Here is a 17,051-nt window from a genome sequence, read left to right on the forward strand (position 1 = left end):
GGTTTTCTAGTTCACTTTGATAAATAGTTCAGTTTAATGAACACCTATTAGTTAAACAATATACATATAAAGTGAACGAAATTACACTAGTTATAAAACACAAGAATCACAAAAACAAAAAATAAACTGAAATACACACTGTTTCATAAAAAAAGAACACTATTTCTGAAAAAATGTTAACAACATCAAATGTGCATAACACGAATTAATTCATAATAAATTTCTGAAAAAGAAAACAAAATCAAGATGACCAACATACAATATAAACAAAAAAAAAAAAAAAAAACTTACCTGATATTCTTCGAAATAAGAAACTCCTAACTGAAAATTTCACAAACCGGAATCAATTTGCTAATCTGAAAACAAATCAACAACAATATAAAAGTCAAATAAAAAGCTAAGCATAATTCATGCAAAAAAGAATTCAAAATCGAATTCCAATTCAAAAAAAAAAAAAAAAAACAAACAAACAAACAAACAAATCAAAACTTACCTGAGATTCTTCGAAACTCCTAACTGAAAAGTTCACAAACCGAATCAATCTGATAATCTGAAAATAAATCAACAACAATATATAAATTCAAATAAAAGCGAAGCATATTACATACAAAAACAAATTCAAAATCGAATTCGAATTAAACAAAAAATCGAATTCAAAATCGAATACAAAACTGCAAAAAACAATGTCGATTACCTCCAAACGAAAATCTATCCAAATATGAAAGACGATCACTCAAGTTAAAATATTCAAGCACAACGAACAACACCGATGTTTATTCCGGAACAAATGTCGATTACCTCCAAACGAAAATCTATCCAAATATGAAAGACGATGACAACGATTCAAGAGAATCTCAAAATATGCAACCACTGCGAATCTGTTCTGAAACAAATGTTTATTCCGGAAAAATTGAACAACGGCGATCACGATTTCAAAATGCTCTCAACATTCGTCGGCAAGCATTACTCAAACCACTCAACCAGATTCATAAAAAGTTGAAAATCCCACTGAAACTGATCGGCAAAAATTTAAATTCAATTAGTTTATACGTTCGGCTGACCCCAAACCGAGTAATCTAACAGAATAGTTAAATTAGGTTAACCACATCCGTTAGGGGTAAAATTGACAAACTATAATATTATTTAGTCTGGACTATTGTATTTGGGCTGATATAATAATGGGCTTTGTACTAACCATTAAATAAACTTTCAATATGGTTTTTGGTTAAAAATTAAACTTTTCAAACCCTTTTGGTTAGTTTTCCTTAAAAATAATCCTCTATCGGCTACCATAAATGTGCACACACTAACACAAGCATTCTTAGTACAAATCTACCACAAAAACGGCAAGTACAACAGACTTATATACCAACTCACCTATAAAGTAACAAGACCACATCAATTATCACGAACAAACAAAGCCAAATCAAAACTACCGATCACGCGCCGGGCCACATTAGTTACTAGGCCACATCAAAACCACCCCTAAGACCATCTCCAATCCTGACCTAAAACCTAAAAATATTTAGCCCAGAAACAGTTTTTCTACTCCAACCCTTTTGGCCTAAAATTTTAGCCCCAGATTATCAAAAAATGAATTAAGGCTATTTATTTTTTAAATTAACTTTAAAAAAAAATTGTGTAGATTATCCTAAATTAACTTTATGAACATTTTAACCTAAAAATATTTAAATTCCGATCAATTTTGAAAAATCACTAAATCAATACATGAAAATCATGATAAACCACATAAACTTTAAAAAAAAAAAGACAATTAATAAACCACATAAACTTAATATAATCGAAAACTCATAGACTACATAAACCTAATAATGATATCCATCATCTTGACTTGGTGGTGGACTTGGGTGATAGTCTTGAGATGAATCATCATCTTGAAATATACTCCTTGTGGCATTCCTTCGTAAAATTTCTTTTTGCTTACCACGTAAGTATCTCTTCCTCTCTGGAGTGTATTTGTCGAGGTCCTCCATTATCAAATTAGTTTCGTACCTTTCTGGCCAAAAACATTTGGGCCGATTCTTCTTGCCGACGACACTGGTTTTCGTTCATTCTTGCCATTTCGCTAGCAAATTGTGCACGTATCGGATCTTGGGACTTCCCTTTTCTCTTTGCTTCCTTTTGCTTATCTCTACCCGAGGGCCTTGGCAAAGAAGAAGTTGGGCTCATTTGGTCGATACCTTCATTGTCGGCAAAATTCACACCTTCATTGACATCATTTGGGGGTGGGGCTTCATTATGAAATAATCTTCCACATTGTTGATTCGCATCGGTTCCCCACCTCGGACAATCCTTGAGGATGTTCCAAGCATGATGCAACTTAAAAGCTTGATTTTTTGGAGTAGTTCTTGTCTTGTAAATTGTCATTGCTTTGTCACCCTATGCAACAAATACATAAAAATAATTAGTTGCAAAATACTATTATGTACATGACAAGTAAAATATTAACAAAGAAACTCACAATTTCTGAGGCGCCCATTCCACTAGGCATGTCAACCATGGCTCTCTCCAAGCTTCCCTTCCACAAAGTGCACGCTTTGTTGATAATCTTCCTCCGATCATAAACACCACCAACTTCCCTTCGACCGGCGTTAGAGTTTTCATGGAACTTATCAACGATTTTACCCCACAAATCCTTTCTATTTTGATTGGTGCCTACGGCACCATCTTCACTAACAGAAATCCATGCCAAACATAAAGCAATTATCTTCATCAAAGGTCCAATTACGACCTCTAACATGCTCTTTTGCCATCTTGAAAATTTTGGAAATGAGAATAAATGGTAGAAAGAAAAATTGGAAGAATTGTAGGAGAAAAAGTGAGTTTTGTGTGGATGTTTGAACAAATAGATAGGTATTTATAGAGTTTTTGGTTGAATTTTAAGTTAAATAATTTTTTAAAATTATTTTAGCCGTTGGATTTAAATTTGGACCGTTGGATCCTTTTTTTTTACCTTTAGATTTGATTATATTCGATCTAAGCCGTTAGATTTAATAAATATATAAATATAAAAAAAAAAATTAGAACGTGGACGGTTGGATTAACCAACGGTCCAATTAAATTGGCTTTTGGATGAACACAAGTAGCCATTAGGCTACAGTAATGCTGACAACCCACTTTCCCAACCCACGTGGGTGGGCCTTCAGCAGGAAACAAACGGGAAAGTGAGGCGCATGGGGCAAGTTGGGTGAGGGGTGTGGGATTCACAGCCCCTGTTTCAGTCTCATTTGGTGGAGCTCAGTTTGTTTTGTGACCTAAAATGGGGCTGGTATTTGGCCTCAGAATAAGTTTTAGGTTTTAGGTTAGTTTTAAGTCATGGGTTGGAGTGGGTTTTTGGGGGGGAAAAAGAGAATTTTAGGTTATAAGCCATGGTTGGAGTGGGTGTAATGAAGTTTATAATCTTATCAATTAAATGTCTTTATTAAATCTTTTAACAACAAAAAAGAAAGCGTTGTAATTAAGAAATTGATTTAATAACGGTGGGATATAAACTTTATGAGGCAGACCTTGCGTAGTTGCATTATAAATATGGAAGAAAACATTCGACGATAATCCTAACGACTAAAAAATTAAGCACGGATTGAGTCTCATTCAACCTAGAAAATAATAAACTGTGCTCTTTTGTCAACCGTGACGATATAACCAAGTTATTAATCACGCTTGAATCAAAGTGTACACATTTCATGATGCTTGTGTTGATATCGTTTGTGTTTTCAAAACAAATTTGGACGGAGAACTTAAGGTCCATCGAATCACGTTTACTTGAAATGATTTGATCAAAGTTTAGCAGAGTTTGAGATTTTTTAACCACGTGATAAGTTAGTCTTACGATATTTCGTCTCTAATTCGTATAAAATTTCTTAAATCGACTCGCACATTATATGAAGATGAAAGTGATATAGTCATATACTTATTTTTACTTCTCATACATATTTGTTAATTTTTTATCATTTATCTTCTTTAATTCATTCAATTCAAAGTTAAAAATTACAAAAAATATGTACGAGAAATAAAAATGAGCTATCTTATTTATATTACTAGGTCAAGGATCATTGTGTCCCAAAATCCTTCCCCAACTTGATTAGAAGACTTGTCAAACTTAATGTGAGATTTGTGCTTTCAAAAAATTTAAGTGTGACTTCAATTTGTGATCAGAAGAAAATTTTTTTTAAGTGTCACTTCAATTACATAATAACATATGACGTACAATTAATGTTCTTAATACATTAAAAATCTGTCGTGTGTTCAATTATGATAAAAATGGAGTGGATAATTAGTTACATAGAGGGAGGAAACACGTGTTTTCCAAGGAGGCAAATGTTTATGGCTGGCAATGTTGACTCTAATAGGGGCATTTAAGTAAATTCAAATCAAAGTAAAGGTCGTGATTGATTCCATGCTTCAACTGTAGGGTAACTATTGAGGTTTTTCCGTGACAGTGATTAAAAAGCAGACAACCGTTAGAAATGAAAGGAAAAATCAAAGTTACGAAAACACCCCTCTATAGTATTGGCCAAAGACGGGACCTTCTTGTGTCGTTAAGTTGAAAAGACTAGTGAATGATGAGTTTCTTTCTCCAATAAATAGAGATGCTAACTGGATAGATAATTTCGGTGACCAAGCAATTAACTTGGATAGAGTTTGCACAAAAACACAAGAAGAGTAAAATCCTTAATCCAAATATGTCACAAAATACTTCAGACGCAACAAATCCGAATCGGCGTGTAGGGGATATCCAATGGAAAATACAAGTTTTGAGATGGAAAAATCATATTTACATTTCTCATAGATGTAAATGAAGCCATACTCCAATGGAAATGGTAAAAATTTGAGATCCTATTTAATTTTTTTCTCTTTGATTAGTGGCACTCATAAAAAAATAAAAAAAATACTAAATTTAGGTTTTTGTTTACATCTTTAGACGAATATGGATAATTTTTCAGCAAAGAAAAGATATACAATGTCAATTTCAAAGTATTTTGCGAGACGCCCTTAAGAACAAAAACTTACTTACCGTTATAATTGTTGAGTAATCTAAAATAATCATCTACTGTTATGCGATTTAAATTCCAATTATGCAAATAATTATCGTTTTAAAATCTAATTATATAAAGATACGCAATTAACTTGAAATACAGTAGTTATTAACTTATGGCATTCCAAATTTCGAATAATCCAATAGGTGTATTACAATTGTGTGTTTCTTTTTTGGCATGAAAATGTGTACTGATGTGTTGTGAGTGTAGGATTTGGTGGTGAAAGTCTCTCTCTCTCTCTCTCTCTCTCTCTCTCTCTCTCTCCTCTAGCTCGAAGTCTCGAAGTCTCTCTCAAAGACACACTCCACCATTAGCACCCGAAAACCTTGTAAACCCTTTTTCTTCCATTTCATTTCTTTACCGAGTGACGCGAGCGAGTTGAGAAATGGCGACTCAGTTCCCGGACGATTTCAAGTGCCCGATTTCCCTCGAAATAATGTCCGACCCTGTTATACTCTCCTCGGGTCACACCTTTGATCGGGCCTCCATCCAACGCTGGCTCGACGCCGGTCACCGCACCTGCCCAATTACCAAACTGCCCCTCCCCGACCACCCTTCCCTCATCCCCAACCACGCCCTCCGCAGCCTGATTACCACTTATACCCTTCTCTCCCCTGCCAAATTACAACACCAGTACCACCACCACCACCAATACCATCACCACCGCCAGCAGCGCCACTCCCAGCCCCAAAACCCAATATCGACGCTTACCTCTCCAGCTTCCACCCTCGAGTCCAAGCTCGAATCGCTTGACCAGCTCACTCGCCTCTCCAAGCGCGACGCCGACTTTCGCGCCAAGCTCACTGAGTCCGGCGCCGTCTCCACCGTCCTCAAGTGCGTCGACTCGGAGGAGCCCCGCCTCCAAGAAAAGGCGCTGACTTTGCTGCTCAATGTCAGCTTGGACGACGATAACAAAGTGGGTCTTGTCGCCGAGGGAGCAATCGCTCGAATCGTGGAGGTGCTCCAAGGTGGGTCCCCCAACAGCCGTGCCGTGGCAGCGACGATGTTGACGAGCTTGGCAGTGGTGGAGGTCAACAAGGCCACAATCGGGGCATACCCGTGTGCAATTCGGGCTCTGGTTTCGCTTCTCAGGGACGGCAAAAGTCGAGAGCAGAAAGAGGCGGCCACGGCGCTTTACACCATCTGTTTGTTCCCGGATAACCGGCGGCGGGCTGTGGAATGTGGGGTGGTGTCGATTTTGATCCGAATTGCTGAATCGGGCCTCGAACGGGCGGTTGAAGTTCTGGGTCTTTTGGCAAAGTGCAAGGAAGGTAGAGAAGAGATGGAGAGGTTTAATGGTTGTGTGGGGATTTTAGTGAGGGTTTTAGAAAATGGGAGCTCCAGGGGAGTTCAGTATGCCTTGCTTACTTTGAATTTGCTTTGTTCTTATAGCGAACGAATGCGTGTGGAAGCAAAAAATGAAGGGGCTTTGGCAATTTGTGTAGGTTTGGTTGAAGATGATAATGAAAGGATTGGAAAAAATGCTTCTAATTTGGTTCAGATTCTCAGTGGGAACCAATCCATGAGGTGAATTGTGAATGGAAGTCCAAGAAATGGTCGATTTTGCGGGTTAGAATGATCAGCGCCAGGGGAGGTGAGTTGCGTTTTTGGTTTATTGTTTCTCCTTCTGTTGCGATAGTATTATGTACAAAAGAAAAAGGATTTAGATTTTTGTTGGGACATCGTTCTTCGTTTCTTGTACATTCTGAATAAGAAAATGTACACAGATGAGATGGATTTCTGTTATTGAAGTTTGGATTATGAAAGTTTTACATTGGTAATCTGAATTGTAAGTTGCCTCAGCTTAATGAATTTTATTGGCTTCCAAGAAATGGATTCCTCTGTCCTATCTTAGATACTTCCGTGGCGGCTCATAGTTTCCGAATACTGTCAACTTATGTATCTTTTGTGCTATGAACTTATAGCTCGAGATTCAATTTATAGTATGAAATCGTATCCAAATGATTAGATTCAACGGTGATTCTCGGATGCGAACGCTAGTGTTTAAACTAGTAAACCAGTCAATCAACAGTTACGGAAGTGTTCGTATGGGATATGAATGATGAATCTCTACTGTTGGATTTTCCATAAATCAATATATGATTAGGATTGTAGAAGGTTAAGGAAAGTGCGGTCAGTGACATATTTTTAGTAATGACGAGATCAAGAAGGTTGCAAAGGGAAAGTATTTTACAAGTTTTTTCCATGCTACCTTCTTTGGGTATGTATTGGTGGTAGTTGTGGTGATCAGAAACATTTATGTATCTCATATGTCTTTATGTAAGAATGCTTTCATATTTCCGATCAAAGGCGCTTCTGATTGTTCTGGTGCCTTTACTCTGGGGAGCATAAATGTCCGAGAAGTTGTTTCTCTTAAGATGCTTCTTACCTAAGCTCAGTTTCGTTTGTGGAGTAACTATTGATACACTGACTCGGGTCTTTGTATGCTTTACGTCACATGATCCTTAATTTCTTATAGGTGTTTATTGGATTCTCCTTTCCCAGTTATTTTGTTCGACAAACTTTTAATATCGTCAGTTTTTTATTTGGGATTCCTATGCTTATATGGGTAGTCTGTGCCCCAAGGCAGCTCAGCTATGTATCGTAAACCACTGCTTTCATAGTTATTCTGAAGAATACCACTAGTTGACTTTAATTTTGGTATGTACATGACGTAATTTAAAAGCTACCGCATTTTGAATATTAGGAATTCCGTCCGCTGCAGTTTCTTCTAAAATCGAGGGTATTTCTTGTTAGAAATTTTGTATTTGGTCCATTTATTGTAATCTAACTGTAGTTTTCTTAATTATTATCCTTTAGGCTTCGTTTGATAGGGAGGATTTTCAGGCATAGGCAATGATTCACCATTTCAGGGGCTAAAAAGACTCATAGACATTTCAATCTTCTCTTGACTATCATCGTATGATTTACCAATGTCAGAAATCGATAAGTATGTAATTCGTCCTCAACCACTGAGTCACCCATGACAGATCTATCTTTGGTGGGGGCGGTCGCTATTGCCGGCCTTCCACTTATCCAAATAAATGTATGTAATGTATGGATTGTGGAATTTGTACAATTACCTCTATGTAGGGCTTGTAATTTAGAAGACCACATATGGTGCAAAATTTAGTATGAAGTTGACATTGTACGAAATTGGTACGAGACGACATTACGCGAAATTAATACATGAAATTGATGAGAGATGTAGGGCTTCTTGTGTTCTTGTTTTGTTTTTGCTTATTTAGTAAAGTGCCATTTATGTGGATTTGAACTTGTGAGCATACATTACGAGGAAAATCTCAAATTTGGGTACAAGTAGAGGTGTATTTTTCCGTTAATATCTTTTTGTTCATGTCATGTGACGAAAAGAGTTACTGAGGAGGAGACATACCAGGTTACACCACCGTAGAATGTTGCGGTTGTGATGGCATTGTTCTTTTTTGATGGCTCTTGTTGGGTCAATTCTGAAACACGCGAATAATTTGACCGATGACAGTTTTGGTGGCTGATCAAACGATTCAAAGTGAAGGATTGCATCATTCCAATAGTTTGAACACTCGGATCATATCAGTCGTTTGACTCTGGCAAAATAGGAAACTCTCTGATTTTGGTCCCAACTAACCCCCATTACGTTGACAAAAAAAACTAACCCACATTACCGAATTATCTCCTGTGGTCTTCACTTGTGAACAGTGGCCCCAAGCTTCAAACAAACACCAACAAAAGCCAAAACCAAAGCCATAATTATGGGGTAGTAGATTCAGGTGGCATTTCTGCATTAGAAAGTTGAAATGGAGTTTTTAAATTCAAAAGTACTAGATGAGTCATTGTCTATCTCTAGTTTTCTCTTCAAGAAGAAGAAAATTTTTGGTAAGACAGCATGATCAGATTGTACTACATGAAGTTGGATAGTGCCCAAATATGATAGGGTCTAGTATCCGACCATCCAGCTGATCATATTGTCTTATCTAAAGTTTTCTATACTCTAACAAGCAATGCTCTTCTCTTCTCTTGGATATTATATGAGGAAAGGGCAATGTCATTTTGGTTTGGAGTTCAAATTAGGGTGGTGCTATCCACAACCCTACTTTTACCTTCCACACACCCTTTGTAAATTTTTACTGTTTTGATTATCTTTAATTCATTCGATCAGACAACTGAAAATTGAGAGGCATGTGTACACTCAAGTTAAGAATAATGCGTAAACTGTATGAAATCGATGAGGGCATGGAAGGAATCATCAATCATGGAAGATTGGAAATAAGAAGAGAAGCACGCTTAAAGACAAGAGCCATCGATGATGCCCTCTGTTTCTTCAGATGGTTCCCTCTCCATATTATATGCATTCTCTAGAGAGAGAGAGAGAGAGAGAGAGAGAGAGAGAGAATTTTACAGCAAAGACACTCACTCATCATTAGAGAGAGAGAGAGAGAGAGAATTTTACAGCAAAGACACTCACTCATCATTTAACCTTTGCCACATTTTTCATGCCAAAATCATTTCGTTTTAAAAAGGATTATAGTTAATTAATTAAGATTAAGCATCCTGCATTCTCATAATTCTATCATGTTGACAATTTGGGGCCACTTATTTCTTGCATCTAATCTTGATTTGACCATAAATCTTTGAGGTAGTTAACTTTCTTGAGACGTAAGATGATGAAACATTTTTTCTGTCAAAATTTGCTTTTAGGGTATTCAAACACTCCACCGTCATGATATCTGGTTTGACCACTTGAAACAAGCATATCGTGGAGAGATTTTTCAGTGTGATTAAAACACACGGTAGTACATCACGTGTTACCCAACAAATGATTCCAGTCATAATGAAAAATTTCTCCATATCGTGAACCCTCATGAAAAGGAGAAACTTGCGAAGTCTTATGTTCTCGAACGACCAGACTAAGTGGATTACCCAACCAACTTATAAAAGAAGGTTACTATAGGGCGGTGATTTTATTTAAGGATAAAGAGACACTCCATCTAATCTAAAGCGTTGGATGAAAGAATTTTTCCTGCACGTGAGTGTATACTCCTTTGTTTTATTAGACTGAAAGATCTTGTGACAACTAAAGACCCATTTAGTAATTTTCTTTTCCATTTTTTTTTCATTTTTATTTTCTTCTGCCTAACAAAAGCTTTTTGAAAACTTTATATAGAACAGAGGAATCAATGTTAGTGAGTGTTTGTAAATGCTTTTAATTACTAAAAGCGCTTTTAGTTAAAATATTTTTGAATTCTAAAACTACTTCAATTATTTTTTCTTGATTCACTTGTATTTTTATTGAAAGTCCGTTTGAAAATATTTTCATAAAGTTATAATCACAATACGTCGTAACGAAGCCTCCAAACTCTTCTCCTGCAGACCTCCCCCATACATTGCGTCATCAATGAGCAAAGCAGAAAGTTAAACAATATATAATATATACATATATATATATATATATATATTTCTAAAGTACACGCAATTTGTTCGATAATGTTCCAAATTATTTGGATAACAACAAAGGAACGAGGAGAGTATTAATTTAGACCAAGATGGTTGGGCGGCTCAGACATTTTGTAACCTTTGTATCTGGGCAGCTTCCTCTTCTTCTGGGCTGCTTCTTCTTCCAATTTACAAAAAGTATTGGTCGCACATTTCGGGAAATATCCATTTTTTGATTTAGAAATTGAATTAGTTAATTATTTGAAATATATTTTTCTTCTTCTTTTTTTTATATTTATTTTATTTTTACGAGCTTCTGGAGGCATCGACAAAGTCAAATATCCCTAATGGTGTACCACATTATAGTCAAATAAATTCATATATATTGTATTTTTATCGTAGGCACCTGACTTTTCTGCAAATTATGTTTAAGCACATTGCACTCTATCTTTAAAATAATAACAATAATAATACACCACTATATTATTTTTAAATTAAGGGTGGAGCTATTCACCTACCTTTTTTGATCTTTCATGTATGTATCTCAATTTTTTATAGCCGAATCAAATGAATTAAAGATGATCAAAAGAGATAAAGTAACAAAGGATGTGTGGAAAGTTAAAAAAAAAAATGTGTGTTAGATAGCAAATTAACAGCACCCTAAATTAATATTCAACCTTACTTATTTATTACACACAATAATCAACTACGGGATGGATTTGTGCTAGAATACTTGTCAAAGTCAAGCCATGTGTTTTGATCAATACGTTTTCAATCTATAAAAAAAAATTATTTTGAAAATGAAAATTTTGAGTGAAATATATTGATTTTCTATTATGAATGACATACGACTTACGTTATGAGGATTATGTTTCCAGTATTAAGTATCTATTTATACTATAGTCGGAACACGAAATGCACCATAAGAAGAAAAAAAATTGAAGAAAAAAAAAATCAAGCATGTGATAGAATAAGGTAGGGAATTGATTTTCGTTACACTTTTTTTTTCTCTCCCATGCTCATTTTTCGTATATTTCTTGCCTTTAGAGTGAGCAAATTAAAAAAGAATCAAGCGACAAAAATAAAATATATATGAATATAAGGAGAAAATATATATACAAAAATCATTTCCGAGGTGTATATTGGAGAATACTAAGAATATTATGGGGTAGATAAGTATTAAGTATGACATCAACAATACCACATACATTACGTATCAAGAAACACGGATCCACTAATTGATAGAGTAAGCTCTTCATTAACAAAGTCAAATAAATTTCATTTAAAATAAAATAAGGATTTTACTAAATACAAAATAAAATTAAGGATTAATCCAAGTCTTTGGACACACAAAGCTTAGGCTTAGGATGCGTTATAAATAGGGGTCCCCCCCAATGGTTGGTGCACTCCTGTCAAAGCTTCATTCACTCACAAACACCAGCGCACGCACAAAAAAGAAACTCTTCCATCAATGGCCACCAAAATCTACATTGTGTAAGTTTCTCTCTCCTCTCGTCTCTCTCTCCCTCTCTCTCTGTCTCTCTGCATGTTGGTGCTGAGTGATTCATTAACATGTTTTAGTGCCTAGAGTGGAAGATACATGGTGTTTCTGGTTGCTACCATTTTATGCTCTCTGAGTTTTTTTCATTGACTTGTATATGAATAAAGATGAAACCTTTTCTGGGTTAATCAGTGTTTTTATTTCCTCCCATATTGTGATTTCTGGGTTTTGTTTATTTCATTATATTAAGTAAATATGTATGATTTTTTATGAATAAAGGTGAAATCTCTTTTTCTGTGTTGATCAAGTTTGCTTCTTGGGAGGTGATGGATTGAGTTGTTGTGAGATAAGTAATTAAAAAGATTGGCATTTTGATTGAGATGGTTGGTGGGGAATTTGCATTGGTATTTTGTGTTGACTTGTTTTTGGGATGAACATATATTGAAACATTTATTTGTAAATGATCACTCCTTAACATCTGCTAAGGTTAATCAATTTGGTATTAATTACTTTACTTTGGGAGTGCTAATTTGTTTCCTTAATCTTCCTTAGGAAAAGAAAATACAACTTTCTGGGAGAATTTCCTCTTGTTTAATCAAAGTCAAACTTAAAGAATCCAGGGAGAAAGTATTGCAATTTTTGTATCGTCCCATCGATTTCAGTTTATCATCCAGTTCTAAAAAGATTAGGGGAAATTTATCTGCTCTCAAAAAAAGTGAGGTTGCGGCTAAGGGCCTTAAGTGTCTAGCTTGTATTCTTCTAGGTATTTTTAATGTTCTAAATTTCCAATTATTTGTGTTCTTGCTCCTGGTCTTGAGTGGGGTGAGGGTAGTGGGAGACAGAGGCCTGTTTTTCTTCAATTTTCATGATCGATGCATGAAAGTGAACTTTACGCTACCGTGTGTATCGGTCAATAACTAGAAAAGGAGGGATTAGTAATTGGAATAGATTAAAAGACTTGAGGTTTAAAGGATATTGTGCTGATGTCCAGTAACAACCGCAAAGTGATTGTGATATCTGACCTACCTTTTGAAATCATAAACCGAGAGAGAGAGAGAGAGAGAGAGAGTGAGAGATGCACGGCCTCTGCTTTCCTACTTTCCATGGTCCCAGCATGCATCATTTTATGCATCTTTCTTTCTGTTCATATTGATATGCATGTTAGTTCCTTTCAACATATTCATTTGCTTCTGAACTGTTTTACATTTCTTCTATTTTACACTCTTGTGAAATGATCAAACACTTAATCATACAGGTGAAGTTTATGGCTCTTTGAAGGTAGTGTAATCATGTTTTGTCATTGGCAAGCTTGGTTCAGAGCTTCGTCTCCCATTGGTCATTGTCCTACCATATTCTTTTGGCCAGTTGAATAAAAACATTTTTTGTTGTAGTACTACAGAACTTTCATTTTTACACCACATTTATTCGATTATATCATGTAATGAAAGAATGCGCAAGCAACTTCAAGGGCAAAATCATGTTTTGTTTTTGTTTTCGAAGAAGATTGTTACAATTTAGCACCAAATGTTAACTGCTATTACAAATTTGAGTTAATTTTAAAATATTGTTATGCATTTTACAGGTACTATTCTACGTACGGACACGTTGCCAAGTTGGCACAAGAGATACTGAAAGGAGCTCAATCTGTCGAAGGAGTAGAGGCCAAACTATGGCAGGTACGAAATTGTCACACTCTTTCATCGAATCAACATGCTAAATTATCACAGCTACAGAAAACATTTGTTAGCCAGAGTACTATTTTGGCTACATTAATTTTGTTCTTAGCAAGTTATCTCAGGAAATGGTTTGTTTTTTTTCTTTCTTTTTTTACCCCTTTGAGAAACATAAACGTTCCTTTCACATTTTGGCAACGACCAATTGTGGACTTGTAGTTTATCTCAAAGCGGCACGTTCTTTCAAAATGTCTAGTTTGATCTTTGATGTATAGAAACTAAGGTTCTAGAATACATAGATGTCCAGAATCGCTAGCTTACTTAAACCTCACATTTTGGTTTGCGCAGTTTAGAAGTTGGAGAATCACGTAGTTTTGGATAAAAAATAAGCTGACTCGAGTTTGTACTGTTCATGATGATTTGGGGATTTGTCTTTTAAAGGGATATTGATTTCTCCCCTGCAAAATTTCAACGTGATTAACCCGGTTCAATATACTTGGCCCCCTTAACAGGTACCAGAAACTCTGCCAGCAGAAGTTCTTGCAAAGATGGGTGCACCACCAAAGAATGAAGTGCCTGTAATTTCACCTGAGCAACTTGCTGAGGCTGATGGGATAATCTTTGGTTTCCCTACCAGATTTGGAATGATGGCTGCACAATTTAAAGCATTTTTTGATTCAACTGGAAGTTTATGGCACAAAGGCGCACTTGCAGGCAAGCCTGCTGGACTTTTCTACTGCACTGGATCTCAAGGTGGTGGACAAGAGACTACCCCGTAAGTTTTCAGCTAACATGAGTATTTCTTTCCGTTAGGTGTCTTGATGTACAAGAATAAAACGAAAATGGATTTCTTGAACTGTTCTCGTTCTATCCCTATTGCGTTGCTCTTTACTGAAATACTTGCGATGTGATTTTTCTTGACCTGTTTTTGATTTATTTGAAACTATGCAGCTTGACAGCCATTACTCAGTTTACTCACCATGGAATGATCTTTGTCCCAATCGGATACACGGCCGGAGCTGGCATGTTCGAGATGGAGCAGGTCAAGGGTGGCAGCCCCTATGGTGCGGGAACTTTTGCTGGGGATGGCACAAGACAACCTTCTGATCTAGAACTAGAAATTGCTTGCCACCAGGGAAAGTACTTCGCTGGCATCGCGAAGAAGCTTAAGGGATCTGCCTGATTATGATGATATATTACACAATTGCTGTTTAGCATTCGATACTTGCATTTCTTTTGTTCTTGATTCTGAGTCCAGTTTTCAATTTGCATTTTCGTGTTTTCGTAAAGAATAAATTGCTTTGTCGAATGTATTTGTTGTATCGAATAAACTGTGCCTATTACTGAAGATTAAAGTTTGGATACCTTATACAATGTAAAATTTACAGGAGAATAGGTCTCCTACCGGTTGCTACACCTTTCATTTTAACTTGGATATACCATTGGCTGTGGGAAGTTTCACATTCGGATATCAAATGAGGCCAGTCCTCCCATGTAAAACAGAAGTTATCCCATGAACGCTAAGGTGATGCAACATAACTTTGAATTTGGTGAGCTATCCAATCCAATACACAATCATGGCCTAAGCCTCAGCATTCCAAACAACGTAACTTAGAACCTTGTGAGCTATCCAATCATATGCACCAAACATGGCCTACGAGCCACAATTATCAAAGGCACGAGTGGCTTCCCATTGCTGAATATCTACATTGTCACGCCTCGATCCCGACATACGTCCAAGATCGACACGTGACACCACAAAAAACCCGTATATCTAACTTACCTTGCCTTCGGGCTATGAACAAAGCACAACTCAAGTCCCAATTTTGTAGTAATTTTTCGTATGCTTTATGGCTGCATCTAACTTTATAGTTAGACTGCATACGTACCCTAAATAGGGATCAAGCTATTTGTAGTTCACCATTTCAATAAACTCCTATCACCACTGCAAGTCATTACTACATACATGTAAACATAGTAACCCTTATGAAACATATAGGCACATAGCTTCAGAACGTGAATCATCAAATTGGTTTTGGTTTCAGTGTAGTAATGCATATAGATATGTATACTTATTAAGACACCCATTTTAACATTCAAACAAAGAAAGTGATGTATAAACATGAAGCACTTTATCAAAATAGTAATCACACCGAATCAGATTTGTCATACTATTGATATATATACCAGCCCTAACCTTACCAACCAATATAATTTAAATACAATCACAATCAATTACTATATGCATACCCCTTTCAAATTCTATATCAAAACATAGAGCCAATAGTACATATAAATGCAATAATCTAACTATGGTTTGATAATAATTAACTGGACTAATTGTAGCAAATAAAATAGCTTGTTTTCTTCAAAACCAATCCGATTGGATTGTAAAAATTTAGTGAGGAAGATATGCATATACTTTGATACACATGTAGATAAAACCACCTGCATATATATTCTCTTTATAAGTAATTATGTATTCAGTATACAATCGTTTGGAAAACAACCAGCTTCCTGAAGTGGACTAGTCGAAATACTTTGCCAAGGGTAGTAATACAACAATATAGCTTTCTGTATAATACAAGTCTTCAGAAACAGGGCTATTAAACAAAACATCCCTTTCGGCTTTTATACCATTCCAGGGTTTAGGCATTTGCATATATATAATACTAGTTTTGCAAACAATAGCTAATCCACGACAGATTAACCGAAAGAAATATTAATAAGAATTAGCTAAATGGAAAGGATAAAGAGAGTTGAGAATATGAACCCATACTGCAGGTTAACATCCCAAGCGAGAAGGATACGAATATCCTCAACGCCCTTCTCTCGCTCCTAATTAATTTCTAATCCCTTCCTTCCATTTGTCCTTTCTTCTCTTTATTTTTGGGTCGACTAATGGGGAGAAACCAATAAGCTCGTAAGGCTGCTCGTCAGGACTATCTGCACATCCTCTCCCAGTTCTTTCTCTCTTCCCTGGTACTCTTTTGGTGATCAAACTTGTGAAATCCCGTTCCTAAATTTCACTATTATAATCTACATAGTTTTATTAATGAGATTTATTTTTGAGAAATTATATTAATTTATTTGGATTTAGATTTTAATTAAATTAGTTAACGAAGTTTGAGGTTTGGAAGGTAATTATCAAAAATTCATTGACCTTTTGAGATCACAAGTAACATTTTCGAATAGATCTCGAAGCCACGAGCTCATAGGCAAAAGCCGTTTGCGAGTCCGAGTTATAACGGTATAATTACGGACGTTTAAAGTTGTGAACTATATATTATGGGAATTATGTAATTCTCACATGTGAATTAAAGGTTAAGGGAGTTTAATAAAAGAAGGAGGGACCAATTAGAAAGGGGGGAGTTTTCTGAAAAAAAAAAA

The 17,051-nt window shown here is 35.9% G+C and overlaps 3 protein-coding genes across 3 annotated transcripts; 2 read left to right on the plus strand and 1 right to left on the minus strand.

Annotated features, from left to right (window-relative positions):
* Nucleotides 1-317: 317 nt before the first annotated feature.
* LOC126622962 (uncharacterized) lies at nucleotides 318-2,824 on the minus strand. The gene is made up of 4 exons (XM_050291626.1): nucleotides 2,483-2,824; nucleotides 2,014-2,400; nucleotides 494-550; nucleotides 318-356 (listed from the first exon to the last, which is right to left on the minus strand). Exons 1-4 carry the CDS (start codon nucleotides 2,759-2,761, stop codon nucleotides 318-320), a joined length of 762 nt encoding a protein of 253 aa, XP_050147583.1. The 5' UTR covers nucleotides 2,762-2,824.
* Nucleotides 2,825-5,270: 2,446 nt separating this feature from the next.
* On the plus strand, nucleotides 5,271-6,889 carry LOC126624337 (U-box domain-containing protein 8-like). Its single transcript, XM_050293405.1, has one exon. It carries the CDS (start codon nucleotides 5,443-5,445, stop codon nucleotides 6,586-6,588), a length of 1,146 nt encoding a protein of 381 aa, XP_050149362.1. The 5' UTR covers nucleotides 5,271-5,442; the 3' UTR covers nucleotides 6,589-6,889.
* A 4,930-nt stretch (nucleotides 6,890-11,819) lies between these two features.
* Nucleotides 11,820-15,025, plus strand: LOC126624347 (NAD(P)H dehydrogenase (quinone) FQR1-like). The gene is made up of 4 exons (XM_050293415.1): nucleotides 11,820-11,981; nucleotides 13,571-13,664; nucleotides 14,174-14,436; nucleotides 14,613-15,025. The coding sequence occupies exons 1-4, from the start codon at nucleotides 11,959-11,961 to the stop codon at nucleotides 14,842-14,844; spliced, it is 612 nt and encodes a 203-aa protein (XP_050149372.1). The 5' UTR covers nucleotides 11,820-11,958; the 3' UTR covers nucleotides 14,845-15,025.
* The last annotated feature ends 2,026 nt before the right edge of the window (nucleotides 15,026-17,051 follow it).

The sequence above is a fragment of the Malus sylvestris genome, chromosome 5 (genome assembly GCF_916048215.2).
Source record: "Malus sylvestris chromosome 5, drMalSylv7.2, whole genome shotgun sequence".
NCBI lineage: Eukaryota > Viridiplantae > Streptophyta > Magnoliopsida > Rosales > Rosaceae > Malus > Malus sylvestris.